Source organism: Gossypium arboreum, chromosome 12, assembly GCF_025698485.1.
Source record: "Gossypium arboreum isolate Shixiya-1 chromosome 12, ASM2569848v2, whole genome shotgun sequence".
Taxonomy (NCBI): domain Eukaryota; kingdom Viridiplantae; phylum Streptophyta; class Magnoliopsida; order Malvales; family Malvaceae; genus Gossypium; species Gossypium arboreum.
Window position 1 is genome coordinate 90396049 of NC_069081.1, and position 20282 is coordinate 90416330.

A 20282-nucleotide genomic window follows, 5' to 3' on the forward strand; every position below is an offset into this window, starting at 1 on the left:
GAGTCAATCACAATTCATACAATAATAAAGCATTCAAAATATAATTAAATCAATGCATTATTTACATAAGAACTTACCTCGATACAAAATAGTAGAAATAGGACCTACTCGTCAAACACCTTGTTTTTTCTCCAATGTAGGTCCAAACCTTGTTTCTCTTGATAATCGAGCTTGAAAAGTGGCAAAAACCTAGCTATGTCTTCTCCCTTCAAGTTTTGACCAAGCATGAAGAAAATGGACTAAATTTTGCTTTTATTGTACTTATTTTGTCTTTAATTGACAAATTACCAAAATGCCCTTTTTATAAAACATGAAATTTCTCCTACCCCATGTCCATTTTTGTCCACTAACTTAACAAATGGTCTAATTTCCATCTAATGACCTTCAATTTAAAATTTCATATCAATTAGACACCTCTAGATATAGAACTCAAGTTTTGAACTTTTTATAATTTAGTCCTTTTTGCTAAATTGAGTGCTCAAACGTCAAAATTTTTGAATGAAATTTTCACAAAATCATTCCATAAAACTGTAGACCATGAAAATGTAATAAAAACAAATTTTTCTATATCGGATTCGTGATCCTGAAACCACTGTTCCAACTAGGCCCAAAATCAAGTTGTTACAATAAGTATAAAACATGGATTTGTCAAATCCAAAAACATTTTAAGAATTTGGGATTCATTATTAAATAGGCATCTAACAGACCCATAAATTTGAGAAATTATCATAAATATTATAATTCTAAATAATTTATTACTCAATTTACATTATCTTTTAAATCCAAATCTAAATTTAAGAATCTTTATTCTCAAATGCTACCTAAATATAAATATCAAATATAAGTATGTATCCAATGATTTGATTAAATAATATTTTTTTCCTTTTTACAGAAGAGATCAGTGGATCATGATATTGTATAATTTAAATTTTAGTTTTCAATTCTTTCCCAAAAGAATCATCATTCTTTTTTCAGCGTATTAGCTATGAATTTTGGAGAATGCTATTGTAATCTTGACTGTTTTTCTCGGAACATTGGAGTTGAAAACAATGCACCAGTGTGCAGTGTTTTTGGTGGCTGGAATCCATTGAAGGTTTGTTCTTGGGTTGTTTGCAATTTACTAGTGGATCTTGTCGTTGTGCTAGTTTTCAAATTTACTCTGAATTATTTTTTTTTTTAGTAGAGGGAGGCGAATTGACTCCTAGTACAAGAGCTTCCATGGTACTTTTACCACTTAAAACCCCATGTTAGAGTAAAAATATGTTTTGTGCTCTATTAATGCAACTCGAAGATGCTTTGTGATAATAGTATTTTCGCCTCATTGCTGGCAATATTGATTACCTTGGTTAGAAAGCTTACCTTCTAGAGTTGCTATCTTTTTCTTGCACGACCGAGGTGCGTACGAACAAAGAGTGAAAGGTATCAACATTTTTCCCCAAGGTTTTTAATGTGGGAGGCAGTGTTGTATTTGCTTATTTAGTTAATTCAGATACCCTATTTCTTAGCATATATGCTTTATATTATATTATATTATAGTTGTCTTCGCATACCAAATAAGTGAACATTACTGGCATCCACGATATACCGAGTCATGCTTCAATGCCGACATAATGACTCTTTGATCCTTTATTTCGATCCTATATAGAAATTATGACAGGTTTCGGAACCAGTAGCTGCAAAGGGGAAAATACAGTAATTAGGTACTCGGTGAAGACGACTAGAAGAGTGATTCTACTGTAAAATCTGTAAATGATGATGCATCTTATTGAGCCAAATCCGAACTCGAAATAGACTTGAATTTGTTTACGAGGAAAGAACTTTCTCAATTCTCAATAGTTCCTGCTGTCACTAAATAAATATACAATTAATCCTGTCTTCTGTCAATGGCAAATTCATGCAGTAAATACGATATTCGAATCTTAATATTCGCAACCTCTTTTCTCGTACTAAAACTGCAATCTATTTGCTCTAAAAGGAAAATACGGGTATAAATAGTGATACCTGCAAGCTGCAGATATGAAAACTATTGCATTGAAACTACTACGGAAAGACGTATACAACGAGGGGGATCAATGAGCCTACACTACATTAATGGTATGATCTAATTGCAGTTGTACAGGCCATGAAGAGCCACAAAATACACTAGGCACTTACACTCAATGGCAGCAATTTCTCTTTTTCTTTTTTAAGGTGATGATCTAGAAACTAGAAAGTCATAAATGGCTTGGCCTCCTTTTACCTGTGTCTGTTCTCAACTTCTTCACAGGATTGGCCCAACCAACACTCCCACTACTACCATTTGACAGATGAGCAGGTTGGTTGGGCCAAGGCTGATGGGTGGTCTGTTGGGTCGGTCTCACATCCTTAGAGACTGACCCTGCTGTTGGACTCCTGATGTTGCGAACTATACTCGGGGATGAAATGGGGCCAACAGATCCAGTCCTAGGCTTTACCATAGACTTTTCCCTGTCTTTCCTCTTCTTCTTGCAAGTAACCAGCTCACCCGGATGAGTTGGAAGAGAATCACCTTGTTGATATGGTTCCCTGGTACTTCCACTCCCAAGCCTCGATTCCTTTTGGGGCAACTGCACTCTAATCCTTGTTTCCTCACCAGTATGGGTGGGTCCACGTTGTTGCAATGACTTTTGAGTCAAGCCTGAATCAGATTCTACGTCCGTCATCTGCTTCTGTCTCTTGCCAACAGCTACCTGTCTAGAGGAGGGACCCGAGGTGGAGGTAGATGCTGGACTAAAGAAAGATAATGAATTTCTAGCTTCCTGGAAATCTGTATCTGTAAATACCATCTTCAACAAGTCGAAAAACAGATCATGTACTTTCTTTGCTTCAGATCTGACCTGTGAATCCCAAGTACATTTACAGAAGAAGAAAAAAGATCAGGAAGTTGACCAAATTAAACCCTAAACACAGTATAAGTAGGTTAAATTCGATGAAAAGCTCTCAAACTATTTGATTCCAGAATGACTATCCACGGCAAAAGTCAAAAGAGTGATGCAAAGGTGAGTTAGTGTGAACACGTAAAGACACCAAAAAATGCCAAGATATGATAAGAGATTATACCTCATGTGAAAACCCGTAAAAATGCATGGCACTCTTTAAAACTAGCTGCACGTCTGAAATAAGCTCCATAACTCCACCGTACTCTAATCTGTCAACACGCTGATCAATCCTCCGGAAATCCAACTGATTGCTTCCACTTCCACCTGCATAACCAGAGTTTTCAATTCTCTTCCACAAGTCCGTCAAAAGTGGTACTATATGTTGACCCTCCTTATCTATTCTCCTCTGAAGCTTGCTAATCACATTTTTGCACTGGAAAGACGAGAATTTTCTAGTCAATAAAGGCCAAAGGTGAAAACTGCTCACTTCTCAAAAGGGAAGATATTTTAATATGCAATCCTTCAATTATTCATTACATGCAAACCATGAAAAATATAATGACTTCAAGATTAAACACACAAAGACCAATTCCAAAAAAGAAAACAAAAAGCAGATGGACATGGACAAACAAACAAACAACCAGGTAGAGCAAATGATTAAACATATTATATAACAAATAAAACTTCCAAAACCCGAAAAGAAGATTCCCAACCTCATAAAATACACTCCAGTTATCCAAATGCCTAACATAGCAAAACCTAAACCAATTTGTGGATGACAGAACAGGCCAAGATGAAATCTGTTTATACTGCAGAGCATTTGAAGCAATTACAAAAGATCCAATCCGAACGAAGAAAGCTAAGTAATTCAGGAGGACCAGAGATATGGAGACTAATGAGAGCATGCTACAAGAAACACCATCAAGCAATTCATAAAACTAAAGCAAGGTTTCCAAAGTATCACCTATGACCAGGAAAAAAACCCATGATGGCTACATATTTAAGGTAAGAAACAGATATACAAACCAGACACAAAATTACAGTCACTTCAAGTATACCTTTCTTTGGATGACATCAGACATCTTAGCACCAAAATTTGAAGACCCACATGTATTAACCAGTTTACTGTCCCAGCTCTCTCTGGAGGGTTTGCCAGCATCTTCTGAAGGAGCAGACATAGAATTCATTCGACCAGGCTTCACTGATGCATGCAACTTTGATGTATTAGCTATTTTTCTTGGCGGTAAGTTCCTCCTACTTTTTGAAGACGAATCATTTGGATCATGCCTGAACGCATTGCGCTCACGTGTTGGTTTTCTTTCAGTATCAGTCCTCAGTTGTGATTGGTATTTTTGGTCCAGCTGGAAAGGCAACAGAGATGAGCCTCCACGCTGGAGAAGAGGCACTTCAGTGGCCGATTTCTCCTCTACTCTTTCCACAGTTTGACGAGGTCGAACCCGAATACTGCGCTTTCGTTTTATCTTGGGTTGGACAACTTGTTCGTCTTCGCCTTCATCGCGATCATGATTCCAACTTTCAGATTGCTGGTGGTCCATGTGAGAATCTCCCGATCCTGCAATTTCACCTTCCTCCAAATCATCGGACTGCCAAAATAAACAAAACATGAGAAAACAGCAGAATTCAACAAATGCCACAATAACAAATCATTATAGGAAAAGAGACATGCCAGTCTTCTTGCAGCAGAACCAGGCCTAGCATCTAATGCAGAGAGAGATCCAAATTTCTGAGGAGATATTGGAGAGACCATCTGAGTTGGTCTACGACTATCCAATGATGATCCTGAAGAACCACCTTCTTCAAGTAAGTGGTTGTTTCTAATGTGTTCTGAAGCCTGGGCATCCTCATACCCATCATCACCAAGTGCACCATCTTCTTCTGACTGGTCATTATTTACAGGTGGAGCCCCAACAGCACCACTAAATTCATCATCTTCAAATTCACCAATTTCTCCCTCTTCTTCATTCACAGAATAGCCATTTCTCTCATCAGAACTTGCCTCAGAAAATTCCCCAGTTTCATCTATTTCCTTATAGCTGGGAATTTTTTTCTTAGGTCGTCCCCTTTTTCTCTCAGTATCTGTTTCTTTGGATTCAGTACCGCCACCAGCAGTAAATAAAATGTTCTTTGATGGCTTTTTTGATAAAGTAGCTACAGCAGCATTTACTTCTCTTACACTGGCTCGAAGCCACTTAGGTACCTGTTCATGACAAGTCATCTCCTCAGTCCAATCCAGTTCTTCATCCATTTGATCAAACAGCTCAACTTCTTCCTCACTTCTTGCTATCATGCGATTTACCTGATGCAACGAGGGAACATCATGGACAGTTTCTTGATACCTCTCCTCATCATGCAACAATGTTTCCAAAGTCATGCGTCTCTCTTCATGTGTTGTTCTCTGGTCAAAACGTCCAGCATTGATTACTTCATCGGCCATGTCAATTTTATACTGTTGAATGTTATTCCTTATGAGGCTCTCAATGGATCCCATATATCTATCCTTACCAGCAAAATCATCCTCAAAATCAACTGTACCTCCACTCCTTAATTCATCCTCCTTCTGCTGACTAGAGATTTTGTCAACAACTGCTTCCATGTAAATTACTTTGACTTCCCTTGTTTGTCCAATTCGGTGAGCTCTAGCAACTGCCTGTTCCTCATTTTTAGGATTTGGATCAGGATCATAGATCACTACAGTGTCAGCAGATTGAAGATTTAGACCACGTCCAGCAGCACGAATACTTAGTAAGAATAAGAAGCACTCAGAGTGCGGGCTATTGAAGTCAACAATAGCTGATTCTCGATCTTCCAAACTAGTTGTTCCATCAATACGTCTGTAGATAAGCCTCCTCCACTGCAAGTATTCCTCCAAGATATCCAGAAGCTTCGTCATGGTACTAAATAGTAATACCCGATGCCCGGTTCTCTGCAGTTTTATTAGGATTCTGTCTAGGATCCACAATTTCCCACAAGATCTTACAAGGAAATCTTTGGAGAAGTCATTGAAATATGGGTAATTAAGCAAAGGATGATTACAAGTCTTCCGAAGCTCCATACACCGGTTATTTAAAGTTTTGTACACCTTAGCCTGGTATATTGGATTTTTTTGAACCTTGCGCTTCTCATCTTCTGGATCAACTCGAAGAGTCCCAGTTGATTTTATCCAATCATAAATGGCACTCTGAATAGCTGACATTCTGCATTTTAAAACTATTGAGACCTGTAGTTGGTCAAGGAAAAAACATCATTAGAACCAGCAAACAATAAGTGATTTCTAAAGTAGGACACAAGAACAGCATACCTTTGGAGGAAGTGAACCTTCCACATCTTCAACACGACGTCTAAGCATAAAGGGCTCTAGAATTTGATGAAGTCGATGGATGATGATAACCTTCTTCTCTGTCTCAAGCCAATCATCTTCTGCATTATGTGTAGGTTCCCTTTGAAATGGTTGTGAAAACCAATCATGAAACGCCTTGCGATTATCAAACACTTCAGGAAGGAGAAGATTTAACAATGACCAGAGTTCTTTCAAGTCATTCTGTGGCATAAAGAAACTCTTATTCAACACATCAAATACGATAGAAACACAAACACATAAGAAAGTGAGCCTGGAGGGAAGAAAAAGGTAAGAATAGGTTTATCACTTCAACGCATTTAATAAGCCACAATGAAGGGTATAAAGTAAACTGTGAAAAACAGGTTATCTAAACAAGCACACATTTTTTGGCCAAGAAAATTCATGTTGTGAATAATTAGAGCATGGCAGGGAGCCCCGTTAAGTTTTGCCAGCTAAAAGATGTTAAGGAAAGACCGTTAAAATTTCAACCATTACTCAAACAGCATTGTATGACATAGTGAAGTAGCCCCTTTTCATTCTGCACATGGATGTTTAGTGAGGAACCAATTAGAAGAGACATGATTAAAATTCAAATTTTGAAATTTAAGATTTCTAAACTTAGGAGAAACTTGTTATAGAGTTAAGCCTACCCTAAGTGCATAGGTGTCAAGGTGTGCATCTGAGTATGCAATAAAAGTGCTGCCAATAAATAATGGTGGTCATACCATTTCATGTAGATGGCAGCCATAATAGTAATGCGACAAAGTTGTTCAAAGTTTTCAAATCTGTATGCATGTACATACACGTAATTTTTCAATTTCAGAACATGCTAGAGCTGCCTTAACAGACCTGTAATGGTGTCCCAGTAAGCAGCAAACGCCTTTGGCAGCGGTACCTATCAAGATCACGAGCTAAAACAGATTCCCGGTCTTTCATTCGCTGTGCTTCATCAATTATGATGTACTTCCAATCAATTTTAGAAAGTTTTGACCGGTCATACATGATGAATTCATAAGTTGTCACAAGGACATTAAATTTCATTGCCAGAACCTCCTATAAAACAAGAAAACCAGAAGAAAGTTCAGCAAATTTTGACACTTAAAAGAACAACTAAATACAGAAACCTGTAGTTCTTACTTGAGAAAATAATTTTGAACGTTGTTCTTTTCCTCCGACATAATAGATACATGACACAGATGGCAGCCAATTGTGGAGCTCACTCTGCAAGAAAGAACTCAGTCAGTTCTTTCCAAGCATATCAGGAAAATATCATAACAGTCAATAAAAAGCAAAAATAAAACTAACCTTCCAATTTACTAGAACAGCATTTGGGACAATTATAAGATGCGGGCCATAGTTTCCTTTAAATTCCATCAAATAAGCAATCAATGCCATAACCTGTACAATAAGGTAAAACCTAGGAATTAACAACCCTATTTTATCATATGATTATCTGCCAAAACAATAAATGCTCTAACTAATTCCAAAACCCTGCCTAACTCCAAAATAATATAAACTGCAATGTTACTCGAAACTAATATCTTTTAAAGTAACAATACCTGAACAGTTTTCCCAAGACCCATCTCATCAGCCAAGATACCATTTAGTTTATTATTATACAAAGAAAGCATCCACTGCAAACCAACCTACCAAAAAATACACAGATGCCATAAAAATCTTAACTTGCTATAACAAAGTAGTAAACTGACAGATACAAAAATCAAGGCATAGCAACCTACAAGCTGATAGTCTCGTAATGTTCCAGCTCGTAGCATTGATGGCTGCCTTATGATCTTTTCATTGACAGCATGAGCAAGATTATAATACCTGTTGATGACCAGGACAGATGAAGAATGACTAAAAATGACCAAAATTTGGTGGCATATGAGAAAATGTCTTTAGAATAAACAAAAACATAAATGGTAAATTTATATAAACCACATGTGATATAGTTACCGAACTAAAGAGCATGAGAAAAGCTACTGCATAAGGCCCATCTTACTGTCACAAGATTTACACCCATCCCGCTCAATCTTTGCAACTGAAGCCTCTTAATAAGTCCTAAGAAATGAACTATTATATGCTTGAAAACATTAACTTACTTGCTAACAGATGAACCTTCCCTGGGTGCATTCATTTCCATAAACCGATTTCTTATCATTACTTCCTCCCCAGCACAAGCTGCAGCAACCCTAACTTCTTCTTCTGATAGGCCCTTTAGTCAAGAAGTACAAAAAAAAAAAAGTAAGTAAATAACAGGGAATCCACCTAGTTTCATGGTGATTAAGAAAGGAAATTATATTTTTAGGCTCAGAATTCAGTCCAAAAAAATTAAAGGAACTGAGAAAGGGGGAACACCCTAAAAGACAACTAGGAGTGAGTACAAGGGAGAGAGAGTTCAAGAAACCCTGCCTGCAACCGTGCAGCAACAGCAGCAGCATTTGCTGCATCAGCTACTTCCTGCTGATTCTTGGCAGCTGTAATCTTACTTCCCAGTTTTTGAAGATATTCTTCAGTCTGAGTCAAGAATGATGAAAGAACTTCATATCTCTCTGCAGCATCTCCAGGGATATTTGTCTGCTGCTCAATCAACATCTCCCGGTACCTTTCAACATCATTATTTTTCAAGGCTTCCATCCTTTTATTTCTATCATCATCTTTCCTCTTTGAAAACTCTCGTAACATTCTTTCATGGTACTTGGCAACTCCCCTATTACGAGCAGTTCGTGCATCACGGATAGCCCAATGAGCTTCCAGGAGCTTCTTACGCCACTGAAAGATGGATTTCAACTGCTTCTCTCTTAAGGCCTTCTGAGTGGATTGTACATGTCTCGCCAGCTCAATACGCTGACGCTCACATAGGCGGACAAATTTTCTGTACGGTCTGTCAGGCATCGCCATTATCTCTTGTTGCTGCTGGTCAACTTCATCCCTTAAACGAGCCTGCAGATCTTTAAGTCGCAGCTTTTTTTCTTCAATTTGCAGTCGCAGAACAAGATCCGGCCTAATCCTTTTTGTCTCCATATTTACTGCTAGTAAGTTACCAATCTTCCTCAAATTCTCTGATCGTTTCTTGCTGAGGACTTCCATGCCTTCCTCAAAGAGGAGATCTTTGACATCATACGCCAAAGTTAAATTATTATTGCTGTTAGGCATTGCAGAGCCATATGATTCATGTTTCCTAGTGAAGAAGGGGAAATCAAAGAGTGGACCATGATACTTTCTGGCAGAGGCAGGATCCTTTAGCTGGGGGGCAGAGTTTGCCTGCACGGGTTTCTTAACTTGCCCTCCATCAGATGCCGCAACTTGTGGTGAAACAGCCTTTCCCCTGTCTGCACTAAAATCACTTCTAACTGGAGCTTTCGGAAGACCACGTTCTACTTCTTGGTCTGACTTGACAGAAAAGACAGAACTTTGCTGCTCTTCTTTTCCAGCAGGTAATATAGATGAATCCTTGGCCATAGCTGACGCACCTTGCATATGAGCTGTTGATTCAGTTGCTCTATCATCTCCTACATAAGCTTCATCTTTAGTAATATTCTGTCCTTTGGTAGATTGCTCAGCCTGTGCAACCTTCTCCTTTGACTCCACCTGCTTCGCTTGATCTTCTATATTCTTTCCACCATCTCTGTCCTGGTTATTTCCACCTAAAGGAGGTAACTGCATCTGCTGCACCTCAAGTGGTGGGGGAACAATGGCTCGAAGAAGCTCTTGTGGAAGTGTACGTTCTCCTTTCTGTTAATGACCACAAAACCAGCATGATCCAGCATCACGCAATCAGCAGAAAGGCAAAATACATAAATGGTCTGAGAAAGAAGGATAGGATATGGAGAGAGAGATTAGTATACCTTCAGGCGCCTAAATGCTAGTATTTGTGCTTTGAGAACATGAAGTTGTTGTTTAGTGAAACCAAAACGCTGCTGTGGCATCTGGGTAGCAGCTCCCCCTTGTGATGGTACATTGTTAACAGATCCCCCATCATTACCAGGTGCAGCAGGCTGAAGAGAAGATCGATTGAAGTGTTTCATATGCTGCATTTGCACTGTTTCTATGCCACCTGATGAATTTTTTGCTGGCAAGGATGGATCAATACTCTGGCTAACATTTGCAGATACTTGTGGAGGATGCATAGGAGGCATCCCATTTCCATGCCCAACTGACTGTCTGGGAAGCACTTGATTATCTAGGCCATGAATTGCTAACTGCTGCATTGAAACATTGTTAGCACTGTTAATCACCCCAACACTGGAAGTTGACCCAATAGTGTTTGGTGGAGCCATCGGCCTAGTTTTGGCAAAGCCAGACATGCCAGATATATCGTTTGATGAGTTACCACGGGGAGAACTCTCACTTGGAACTGATGGAGAAGTGATTTGCTGCTTGGACACAGGTACTGGTGATGACTGAGTACCCATATTCCTTTCATTTATTTTTTGCTGGGCAGCCATCCTACTCTGCATTAGTGGAATGAGCTGTGCCATCAAGTTGGCGTTTGCAGGTTGCAACAGATCAATATTACGCTCAAGTGCCCACGCCTGCAACTGTGCAGCCATAGCAACTTGATTGTTTCCCATGTTTTGAACAGTCTGCGGAGATTGTTGTGTCTGCATGGCCCTTAAAACATTCCCAGGCATTAATTGTCCAATAACTGTTGCCTGGGCAGGTGGCTTGTGCTCAGAAGCAGACCTTGATCCTTGCTCCATCTGCTTTTCAGCACAACCAAGCTGCTCAGATGCGTTCTTAGAGGATGATGCCTGAGCCTGATTAGCAGCCTGCATGGAGATAAGTTCCTGCATTTTTAAGTTTCCAGTTCGCATGTCCTGATCCTTAACAGATGCAGAGCCCAACATCGCCATCTTAGCTTGCTGCTGTGCCAAAAGTGCCTTCTGTTGCTGAGAAGCCTGGTAAGCAAACTGATAATAAGCTTGCTGAGCAGAACTCGCCATTTGTTGCTCAACACCTTGACTCCTATTCTGGCTGTCCTGCACAGAAGCATGCTGTTGAGGCAGATCAAAGAACCTCCTGGACATTTGCGGCGGTTGCATGGAGCCTGGAGATGAAGGAAAATTGCTACCTCCCATCAGTCCTTGCAGGCCACTGGCTTGATATGCTAGGTTAGCTTCATTTCCTTCGGGTTTTCTAAGTAATTGTTGTTGTAATGACTGCAAGAACAAATACAAACACAAAAATATAACGCTTGAACTTCTCAAACTGACACATAGTGCTAACTGGTACCAGTCGTATTAATGACTCAAAGATACGAGGGTTGACTAAACCAGATACTTCAAACAAGTAATTCAAAAAAAAAAAAAAAGGAAACTTATGGATCTTTCAAAAGGAGTAGAATAAAACTTAACAAGATTTTCACTTGCATCTCCACAAAGGATTTTGAAGACCTAAGAGCTGATTACAGTCGTTCCCCGGACTCCTAAGGAGCTCAGATAACCCCCCCCCCCCGGGGAACACAATTGAATTACCAAATAACTAATCAACCTTATGTAAGACATCAGAGATTGTATTTATTGCACCAAATTAAAGCTCCCAAAACCCGCCAAATTCAACAATTCACCGCTGCCCATTTACCAAAAACAGACTTGAGTTCACAAAATCAAGTTCAATTCAATCATTTTCCATTAGCTATATCTAAAATTCAATAAACCCTTTACCTGCCTAGACGCAATTTGCTGCTGTTGTTTCTGACTTTGTTGTTGTTGTTGCTGCTGCTGCTGCTGTACCGAATCAAAACCCAAGTGTGGGGTCGAAACGGCCGACGACGAAGAAGATGGCGAAGCTGCGGACGATGTAGATGCCGCCCGACCCACCGGGCCCACACCTGGGTTCCGGCTGGGCCCACCTCCACCACCACTACCAGAATGCATAAAAAACTAACCCCCAATTTTCTTTTCACAAAAAATTCCCCCGCGAATCCAAATTATTACAACAAAAAATTAAAAAAGAAAAAACCCCACCACTTCCACAAACCCGAATCCCTCCAAAAACCCTTTTTTTATTTAATAAAACCCCTTTTTTACCCTCCGATCTCAACGTTCAAAATTAGAAATTAAAGAAAATTAACTAAAAACAAATCAAATATTCAGGTTTATTTTTTGTTCTCTCTCTCTCTCTCTCTCTCTAAGAATCCGAAAATTACGGTATAGATGAGAGATAGATCTTGATGATTTAATCGAGAGCGAACTTGACGGAAACTGTGGAATAAAAATTAAAACTCGGTGATTCGACTCACTGCCCCCACTCACTACGAATCTCTCTCTCTATCTCAGGGTTTTCACGCAATTTTGCAAAAAAATTCCCCTTTCGGGTCAAACCCTAGTGAGGTTATTTTTCTTCAAAATATTTTGTTTCTATTTTTTTTTCTCTTCTTTGCCTTTTGGTGCTTAGTGCTTTACCTTTAAGGTGGGCTCCACTGTGGCTGGCTATGGTTAGAAATTTACGGGAAGGGTATGACATGTAAATTCTACCCTTGGTTTTTATTGATATTTACAGGAACACCCTCAATATGCCCAGAAAATATCTGACGCAACAGATTTGGAAAAAAAGAAAAGGACTTTTTTAACCCTTTAACTTTATAAAAAAATTATTTTAACCCTCCATTTAATTTTTTAACCTTTTTAACCCTTAAACTTATATTTTTTCTCAAATCACCCCAAAATAGGTGAAAAAGTTAATATATTTTCACTTTGTTGATGTGCTATACACATTAATAACGTCAGCATTTAATCATTTTTTTTAAATTAAACTCATTGAAATTATTTAAAAAGTATAAAAAATTTTAAAAATTTAATTAAATTTTGGCATGTCATCCACGTGTATACTACATCAGTAAAGTTAACAAACATTAATTTGACAAAAATGTAAATTTAAGGACTAAAAAAGGTAAAAAAAAATTAAATAGATGCCTAAAATGACCTTTTTCATTTTTTTTGTGTGTAAAGTATGAGGGTCAAAAAAGTTATCATGCCAAAAAAATAATGCATTATGTCAAAATTAACCCTTAACGTTTACATCTTTTATCAATTTGGCTCTTATTCTTTTTTGGTATAATGTCAAATTTTACCCTTAATGTTTACATCTTTTATCAATTAGCCCTTATTATTTTTTAAAATTACTTATGCTAAATTACACTCGAGATCCCTAAATTATTAGTAAGTTTACAATTTAGTTACTCAACTCCAAAAAGTTACGAAACAGTTATTGAATTATTCAAAAGAAATCACTAAATTATTTGAAATTTTTATTTAAATTATTGGGTTGTTAATTTTTTTTTTAAGTCTTACTAGTGAGCTCCAAGGTAAGGGGGAGCATTCTTTCAAGTCGAGTAAAAAATTATCGAGTTGAGGAGTCATATTTTATCATCCTAACTCGATTTGAAATTTTTTTGAATAGAGTCGAGTGAAATGAAAGTCAAGTCGAGTTGAATCAAATGAAATTATTCAAGTTAAATTAAAATCTTATTATAATATAGCTAATTCCATGTTAGAGCACATAAATTTGAAAACATATATGTTTGGAAACTTTTAAAAGCAAAATAAGAAAAAATATATTTTAGTATGATAAACTTGAATAGCTAATTTACTAATTTAAGTCCCAAAATTATTATTTTAGAAAATTTTTAACTTTTTATATATTTTTAGAATTTTATAATATTTAAAATATATAAATTTTGGATTTTTATAAGTATTTTGAACTTTAAATTTTATTTAAATTTTTGAAAATTATTTTGAGTTTTTAAAATTTTTGTTGAAAGAGACCAATTTGCTCATTTTCAAGATTGATAGGAACCAAATGGGTATTTATACCAATTTGTTATTTGTGTTATTCAAATCGTCCGCGTTATTTGAATTATAAAATTCAACTCGACTCAAACTTAAAACTCAATTTACTTATTGGAGTTTACTCGAAAAAACTAAATAACTCGAATAACTCAATTTGATTAACTCGAAATTAAAAAAAATCAATTTTTTAAAGTCAATTCGAGTTTTACTCACCTCTACTCCAATGGATGATTCGATGATCAGTACGGTGGATTAGAGAATAAAGTTGTTTGGATTTTGGTTCATAGATTTGTGATGTTCAAAGTTATTTCATGGAAGAAGAAAAAAACATAACTATGAAAGAGAAGGGAAAGAAGAGCTTTCAATTAATATAGAGGGTGCAAATGAAGAATGTCATACAACAATAATTTTAACAACCTAGTGACTTAAATGAAAATTTTTTGATAATTTAGTAACCATTTTGTAATTTTTTGAAATTAAGTGACCACAACTAGAGGTGTTCATGGGCCGGGCAAGGTTCAACTAAAAAATCATGCCCATTTATTGGGCCCGAGCCGGGATTAAAAAATGAGCCTAAAATTTTACCGAAGCCCGACCCAAATAAAAAATACTAAAACCTGAGCCCAACCCGGCCCGCCTGTATTAATTTTTTATATTATTTTTATATTGTTTTTAAATATATATAAGACATCAAAAATACTAAAAACATCAAAATAAATATTTCCCAACAAATTGAAAATAAATTTTAAAAAATATGTAGACTTAAATAACACTAAGATATATGCAACTTAACAAGCAAATGCCTCTAAAATAATAATAATAATTAACAAATGCCTTTAAAATAATAACAAAATTAACAATATACAATATCCAAATAATAATAACAAAATAGTAGCAATATAATAGTAAAATGGTAGCAAAATAGGGAGGAAACAACAAGAAAATAACATTCAAAAATAAAAAAATACAGATTTTATTTTCCTTTAGTGAATTCGGACCGGGCCCGAGCTAAAAATACCTTACCCAAGGCCCAGCCCACTTTTTAAACGAGCCTTATTTTTTTGTTCAAGCCCATTTTTCAGGCCTATATTTTTGCCCAAACCCTCTCACATTTCGAGCGGGCCTTCGGGCATGAACACCTTTAACCACAACGTAAACTTACAAATAATTTAGTGACATTGAGTGAAATTTACCCAATAATTATATTAGTGAAAGTTTCCACCAATAACAGCTTCACACGTATGACATATTTATTTCATTAATCATATCCATTTCGTAGTTTCTGAGCATGAAAAATGTTTGCAAATAATTAGGAGTAATTATCACAATCGAATTCATAATTAAATTATATTTGAAAATACAAAATTAAAATTAAAATAATTTTTGAAGAAAAATCACAATTTATTTACACACAATAAAACTCAAATATAAAATCTCAATATTCCTTACTTCAGCCTTGCTATTATGAATTTCATAAGATAATATAATAAAATATATAATTTAAGTAATTTTTTAAAATTTAATAAAGTGATATATTTTAAAATAATTACATAATATTTAAGTCCTTTGGATGACAATACTGTGTTGTGGTAAAATTTTTTACCTCACAACTACAGTAATTAATTTTACTGTCATTGCTATTTTTAATTTTACCGAAAATAAACACACCACTGATCTAAATGGGGCTTAATTTTGTTCACAAACTTTCATTAATCTATCCTAAAAGTTTTAGAAAAAAATTATCCTAAAATTGATATCGATATTCAAAATCGATAATCTATGATTAAGATAATATAATTTTATTGTTAAAAAAAGATAATGTAAATTTATTTTGTTCTAAATATAAAAATATATATTAAATATATAATGCTAATTTTTATTTATCAAGTGAAATAAAAAGATTTTAAAATTAGTTTATTAAATCAACTAATCAATAAAAAATATATTGAATTCATTTAAATTTGTGAGGGAGCTGGTAAGCTTTTTACTAAATCATTTTATTATTATTATTATTATTATTATTATTATTATTATTATTATTATTATTATTATTGTTTATATGTTTACTTTATTTATAATCTAATTAATCCTATTTATGTTTAATTATTTTATATCTCAAAAAATATGTTATGTATAAATTATATAAGCATACTTCAAAAATAAAATATATTTTTTATGATGTCTAGTTGCAATTGAGTTCAGAGGTATTTCGTTGTTCAACTAGGTTTAGAATTTGAGTGTCATTGTGAATTCATAAGTATCGAGACGAATCTAGAAACTTTTTAGAGGGGTCAAAATTTAATTATAATATTTTAATAAGTCAAAATTTAATTTTATATTTATTAATTGATAATTTCATCATTTTGAAGGAACTAAATTTTTTGGTTAAATGAATGGATATTTTGGTTAAATGATTTAAATTGCACTTTTAACTTCCGTAAATTTTAATAAATCAATTTAATTTTTAAGTTCCTTTGTTAAATGAAATGATTGTATTTTGACTCCTAAAAAATATTAATAAATGAATTTAAAATATTCTACCATAAATTTTTAAATTTTATCCGCCCTCCAACAAAAAAATTTTGGCTTTACCCTTCCATATTAGTTTTTCCTTTCGGTAGGAGGATAAATAAATAAAAATTGGAAAATAAAATTAAGGGAAAGTTTAAGAAGTATTAAAGAGAGCCACGTGACAACCTATTTTTTGTGCTTTTTATTATAACAGATGTCTCTGATATTAAACCATGATATTCAAAGATAGACACCAAGTGTTTGGTGTTTGTTTCAATTAGTTTTAGATTCCTTGTTAGTTTAGTACAATAGCGAAAGGAGGGGCCCACCCCCTCTCTCAAATAGAAAATTGACACTTTAGTCCTCAAATTGTATAAAATTTCAAGTTTATATATGGTAAAATTATAGTTTGGCCTTCTAAAAATCCTAGAATTTTGATTCAATTCTTTTGAAAACTATAAAACTATCAATATACAAGCCAATATAATAGTGAAATTACATTTTAGCTTTCATAAAAATATAAAACTTAATCTCGCCCCCTTAAAAAATAAAATATATATTTTTGATGTAGTCTAGTTGCAAATTGAGTTCAGAGGTGTTTGGTTGTTCAACTAGGTATAGAATTTGAGTGTCATTGTGAATTCATAATTGTTGAGACGAATCTAGAAACTTTTTTAGAGGGATCGAAATTTAATTATAATTTCTTAAGAAGTCAAAATTTAATTTTATATTTATTAATTGATAATTTTGTCATTTTTTAAGGGAACTAAATTTTTTTTCCCTTTTTAAAGGGTCAAAATATAATTTTATCATTATATTAAATTATAATTTTATTAATTTAGAGGAGACTAAACAAGCAATTTTTTATTAGAAAGAGGGCTAAAACCATTCACTGCAGATTAAATTTACACTTGATAAGTGTTGAAAATATCAAATTTTGTACTTCGAGATGTTCAGATGTTTAAATCAACAAATAGAGGAGATAGATTTTGAAAGTAAATGCAAGATGGTAAAAATGAAGAGAGTGAAAAATGTTCAAGGTTAGAACTATTCTTAAATATTTATACTTAACGTTCGAACAAACCAATATGTGATTATTTGTTGTTTATTCGACAATATTGGTGTATTGGCATGCCGGAATATTTAATGGATCATTTATTGTCCCAATTCAATTGCTCTAGATCCTTCTTGCAAGGTTATCGAGTCTTGACAAATTACTTTTTGTATTGTGATTCAAACATTAATTGATATTTGGAATTACCTTCTTGCAAACATAGAAACACAGGTGAAGTGAGAGCAAAGAAATGAACGGATCTTTTAGTTAAATAATTAAAATTGCACTTTTAGCTTTCCGTAAATTTTAATAAATCAATTTATAATTTTTAAGTTCACTTGTCAAATGAAAGCATTGTATTTTGACTCTTCATAAGATTTAATAAATGAATTTAAAATATTCTAACATAATTTTATTTTAAATTTTTATCCACCCTCCAACAAAATTTTTTTGACTTTACTCTTTCATATTAGTTTTTCCTTTCGGTAGGTGGATAAATACAAAAAAAAAATAATTGAAAGAAAAAAAAACATTAAATGAAAGTTTGAGAAGTACTAAATACAGTCACGTAACAAGCTATATTATGTGCTTTTTATTGTAACAGAGATGCTTCTGATATTAAACTGTGACATTCAAATATGGCCATCAAGTGTTTGGTGTCAGTTTCATTTAGTTTTAGATTCCTTATTGGTTTAGTATAAGAGAGAATGAGAGGGCAAGCAGGGGCATGCCCCTTCTCCCCTCACATGGAAAATTAGTGCTTTAGTCCCTAATTTGTATAAAATCTTAAGTTAATATATAATGCAACTATAGTTTGGCCTTCAAAAAATGATAGAATTTTAATTTAGTCTTTTTTGAAAACTATCAATATATAAGCCAATACAATAGTAAAATTGCATTTTAACTCTCATAAAAATATATAACTTAATCTTGCCCCTTAATAATTTTTTGGTTTCGCCCTTGATTTAATACCAAAGTGATCTTTAAAAAATTGAATCTTAGAGAAAAACAAGTCTAATAAGTTAATGTATTTGCATTATATTATATTGAAAATTTTCATTACATTACAATTTAAATTAATATATTTTCCCATCAATATAATAATTCCAAAATATGGACTATTTTTGCTTCAAAATTAGTATATTTTCATCTACAATCCTTACTTCTCAAGTTGTATTCTCCCTAAATGTAATGACCTCATTTTATGTTTAAAATAAGTTTTTCAAAACCGAAGAAGTGATCTAATCAATCAGACAACTGATTCATCAAATTGACTAGTTCAATTTAATAAATCATTAGAAAATTAACGATCATTGAACTGCGACAAAGAACGGAAAATAAAGCCTTTGATTAGTGCAGATGATGCAAATATAGAAGACTATACATCAACAATCTTGACAGCCCACTGACTAAATAGAAACTTTCAAATAGTTCAATGATTATTTTACAACTTTTTAAAATAGAGTAACCACAATGTAAAGTTACTAATAATATCAATTTCTAATTATATCAATTTCGTAATTTTCCTGAATAAAAATGTTTGCAAATATTTAAGAATAATTATGGCAATAAAATTTATAATTAAAATAAAATTAAATAAAATATATTTATAATAAAAAAATTAAAGAGGATTTCACAAATTATTCATACAAAATAAAACTCAAATATAAAATCTCAATCTTCATTACATCATCCTTGTTATTACAAGTTTGTTAAGATAATATTATAAAATATATAATTTAAGTATTATTTTAATTTAATAAAAGTGACATATTATTTAAAATAATTACATAATATTTAATTTTGTTTATAGAAGTTCATTAATCTATCTCAAAAATTTGGAAAAATCTTTATCCTAAAATTGATATCAAGTATTCATAATCGATAATCTATAATTAAGACAATGTAACTTTGACATGTGTAGAAAAATATATTAAACATATCATGTCACGTGTTTATTTATTAAGTCGAATGAATAAAATTTTAAGACTAATTTATTAAATTAATCAAACATTAATAACGCATGTTTAATTCATTTAAATTTATGTGAAAGCTCGTAAGCTTTTTAATAAATCATTTTATTGCTTGATTATTATATAATTAACAATATTATTATTTACATGTTTACTTTATTTATAACATAATTCTTCATATTTATGTTTAATTATTTTATATCTAAAATATATATTGTATGAAAATTATACCATAATCATGATTAAGAATATTTCAAAAATAACATATTTTATGATGAGGTTTAGTTGTAAGTCTCGAAGTGATTGGTTGTTTGACCAGGCCTAGAATTTGAGTGTCATCGTGAGTTCATAAGTGTCCAGATGAATCTATAAATTTTTTAGAGGGGTCAAAATTTACGTATAATTTTCTGAGAGGTCAAAATATAATTTTATTATTTATTAATTTTATAATTCCATCAAATTTTAAGGGAATTTAAAAGAAAAATTTTCCCATTTTTAAAAGGTCGAAGTACAATTTTATCATTATATTATTTTGTAATTCTATTATTTTAGAGGAGACTAAACAAACAATTTTTTATTAGAGGGAGGCTAAAGCCCCTCAGTCCCCCTTAAATTCACCTTTGATAAGCGTTGAAAATATCAAATTTTGTACTCCGAAATGTTTAGTTGTTTAAATCAACAAAGGGTGGGGATAAA

The 20282-nt window shown here is 33.7% G+C and overlaps 1 protein-coding gene across 2 annotated transcripts; it reads right to left on the reverse strand.

Annotated features, from left to right (window-relative positions):
• Positions 1 to 1497: 1497 nt before the first annotated feature.
• LOC108479165 (ATP-dependent helicase BRM-like) lies at positions 1498 to 12686 on the reverse strand. Of its 2 annotated transcripts, XM_017781600.2 has the most exons (15): positions 11922 to 12686; positions 10104 to 11417; positions 8668 to 9990; positions 8358 to 8470; positions 7995 to 8082; positions 7815 to 7901; positions 7561 to 7653; positions 7393 to 7476; positions 7105 to 7308; positions 6217 to 6456; positions 4585 to 6135; positions 3956 to 4501; positions 3079 to 3330; positions 2240 to 2855; positions 1498 to 1673 (listed from the first exon to the last, which is right to left on the reverse strand). In XM_017781600.2, exons 1-15 carry the CDS (start codon positions 12132 to 12134, stop codon positions 1627 to 1629), a joined length of 6771 nt encoding a protein of 2256 aa, XP_017637089.1. In that variant the 5' UTR covers positions 12135 to 12686; the 3' UTR covers positions 1498 to 1626. The 2 variants fall into 2 exon arrangements, with proteins under 2 accessions (XP_017637089.1, XP_017637090.1); XM_017781601.2 differs by lacking the exon at positions 1498 to 1673 and having other exon boundaries at positions 1763 to 2855; positions 11922 to 12685.
• Positions 12687 to 20282: the final 7596 nt, after the last annotated feature.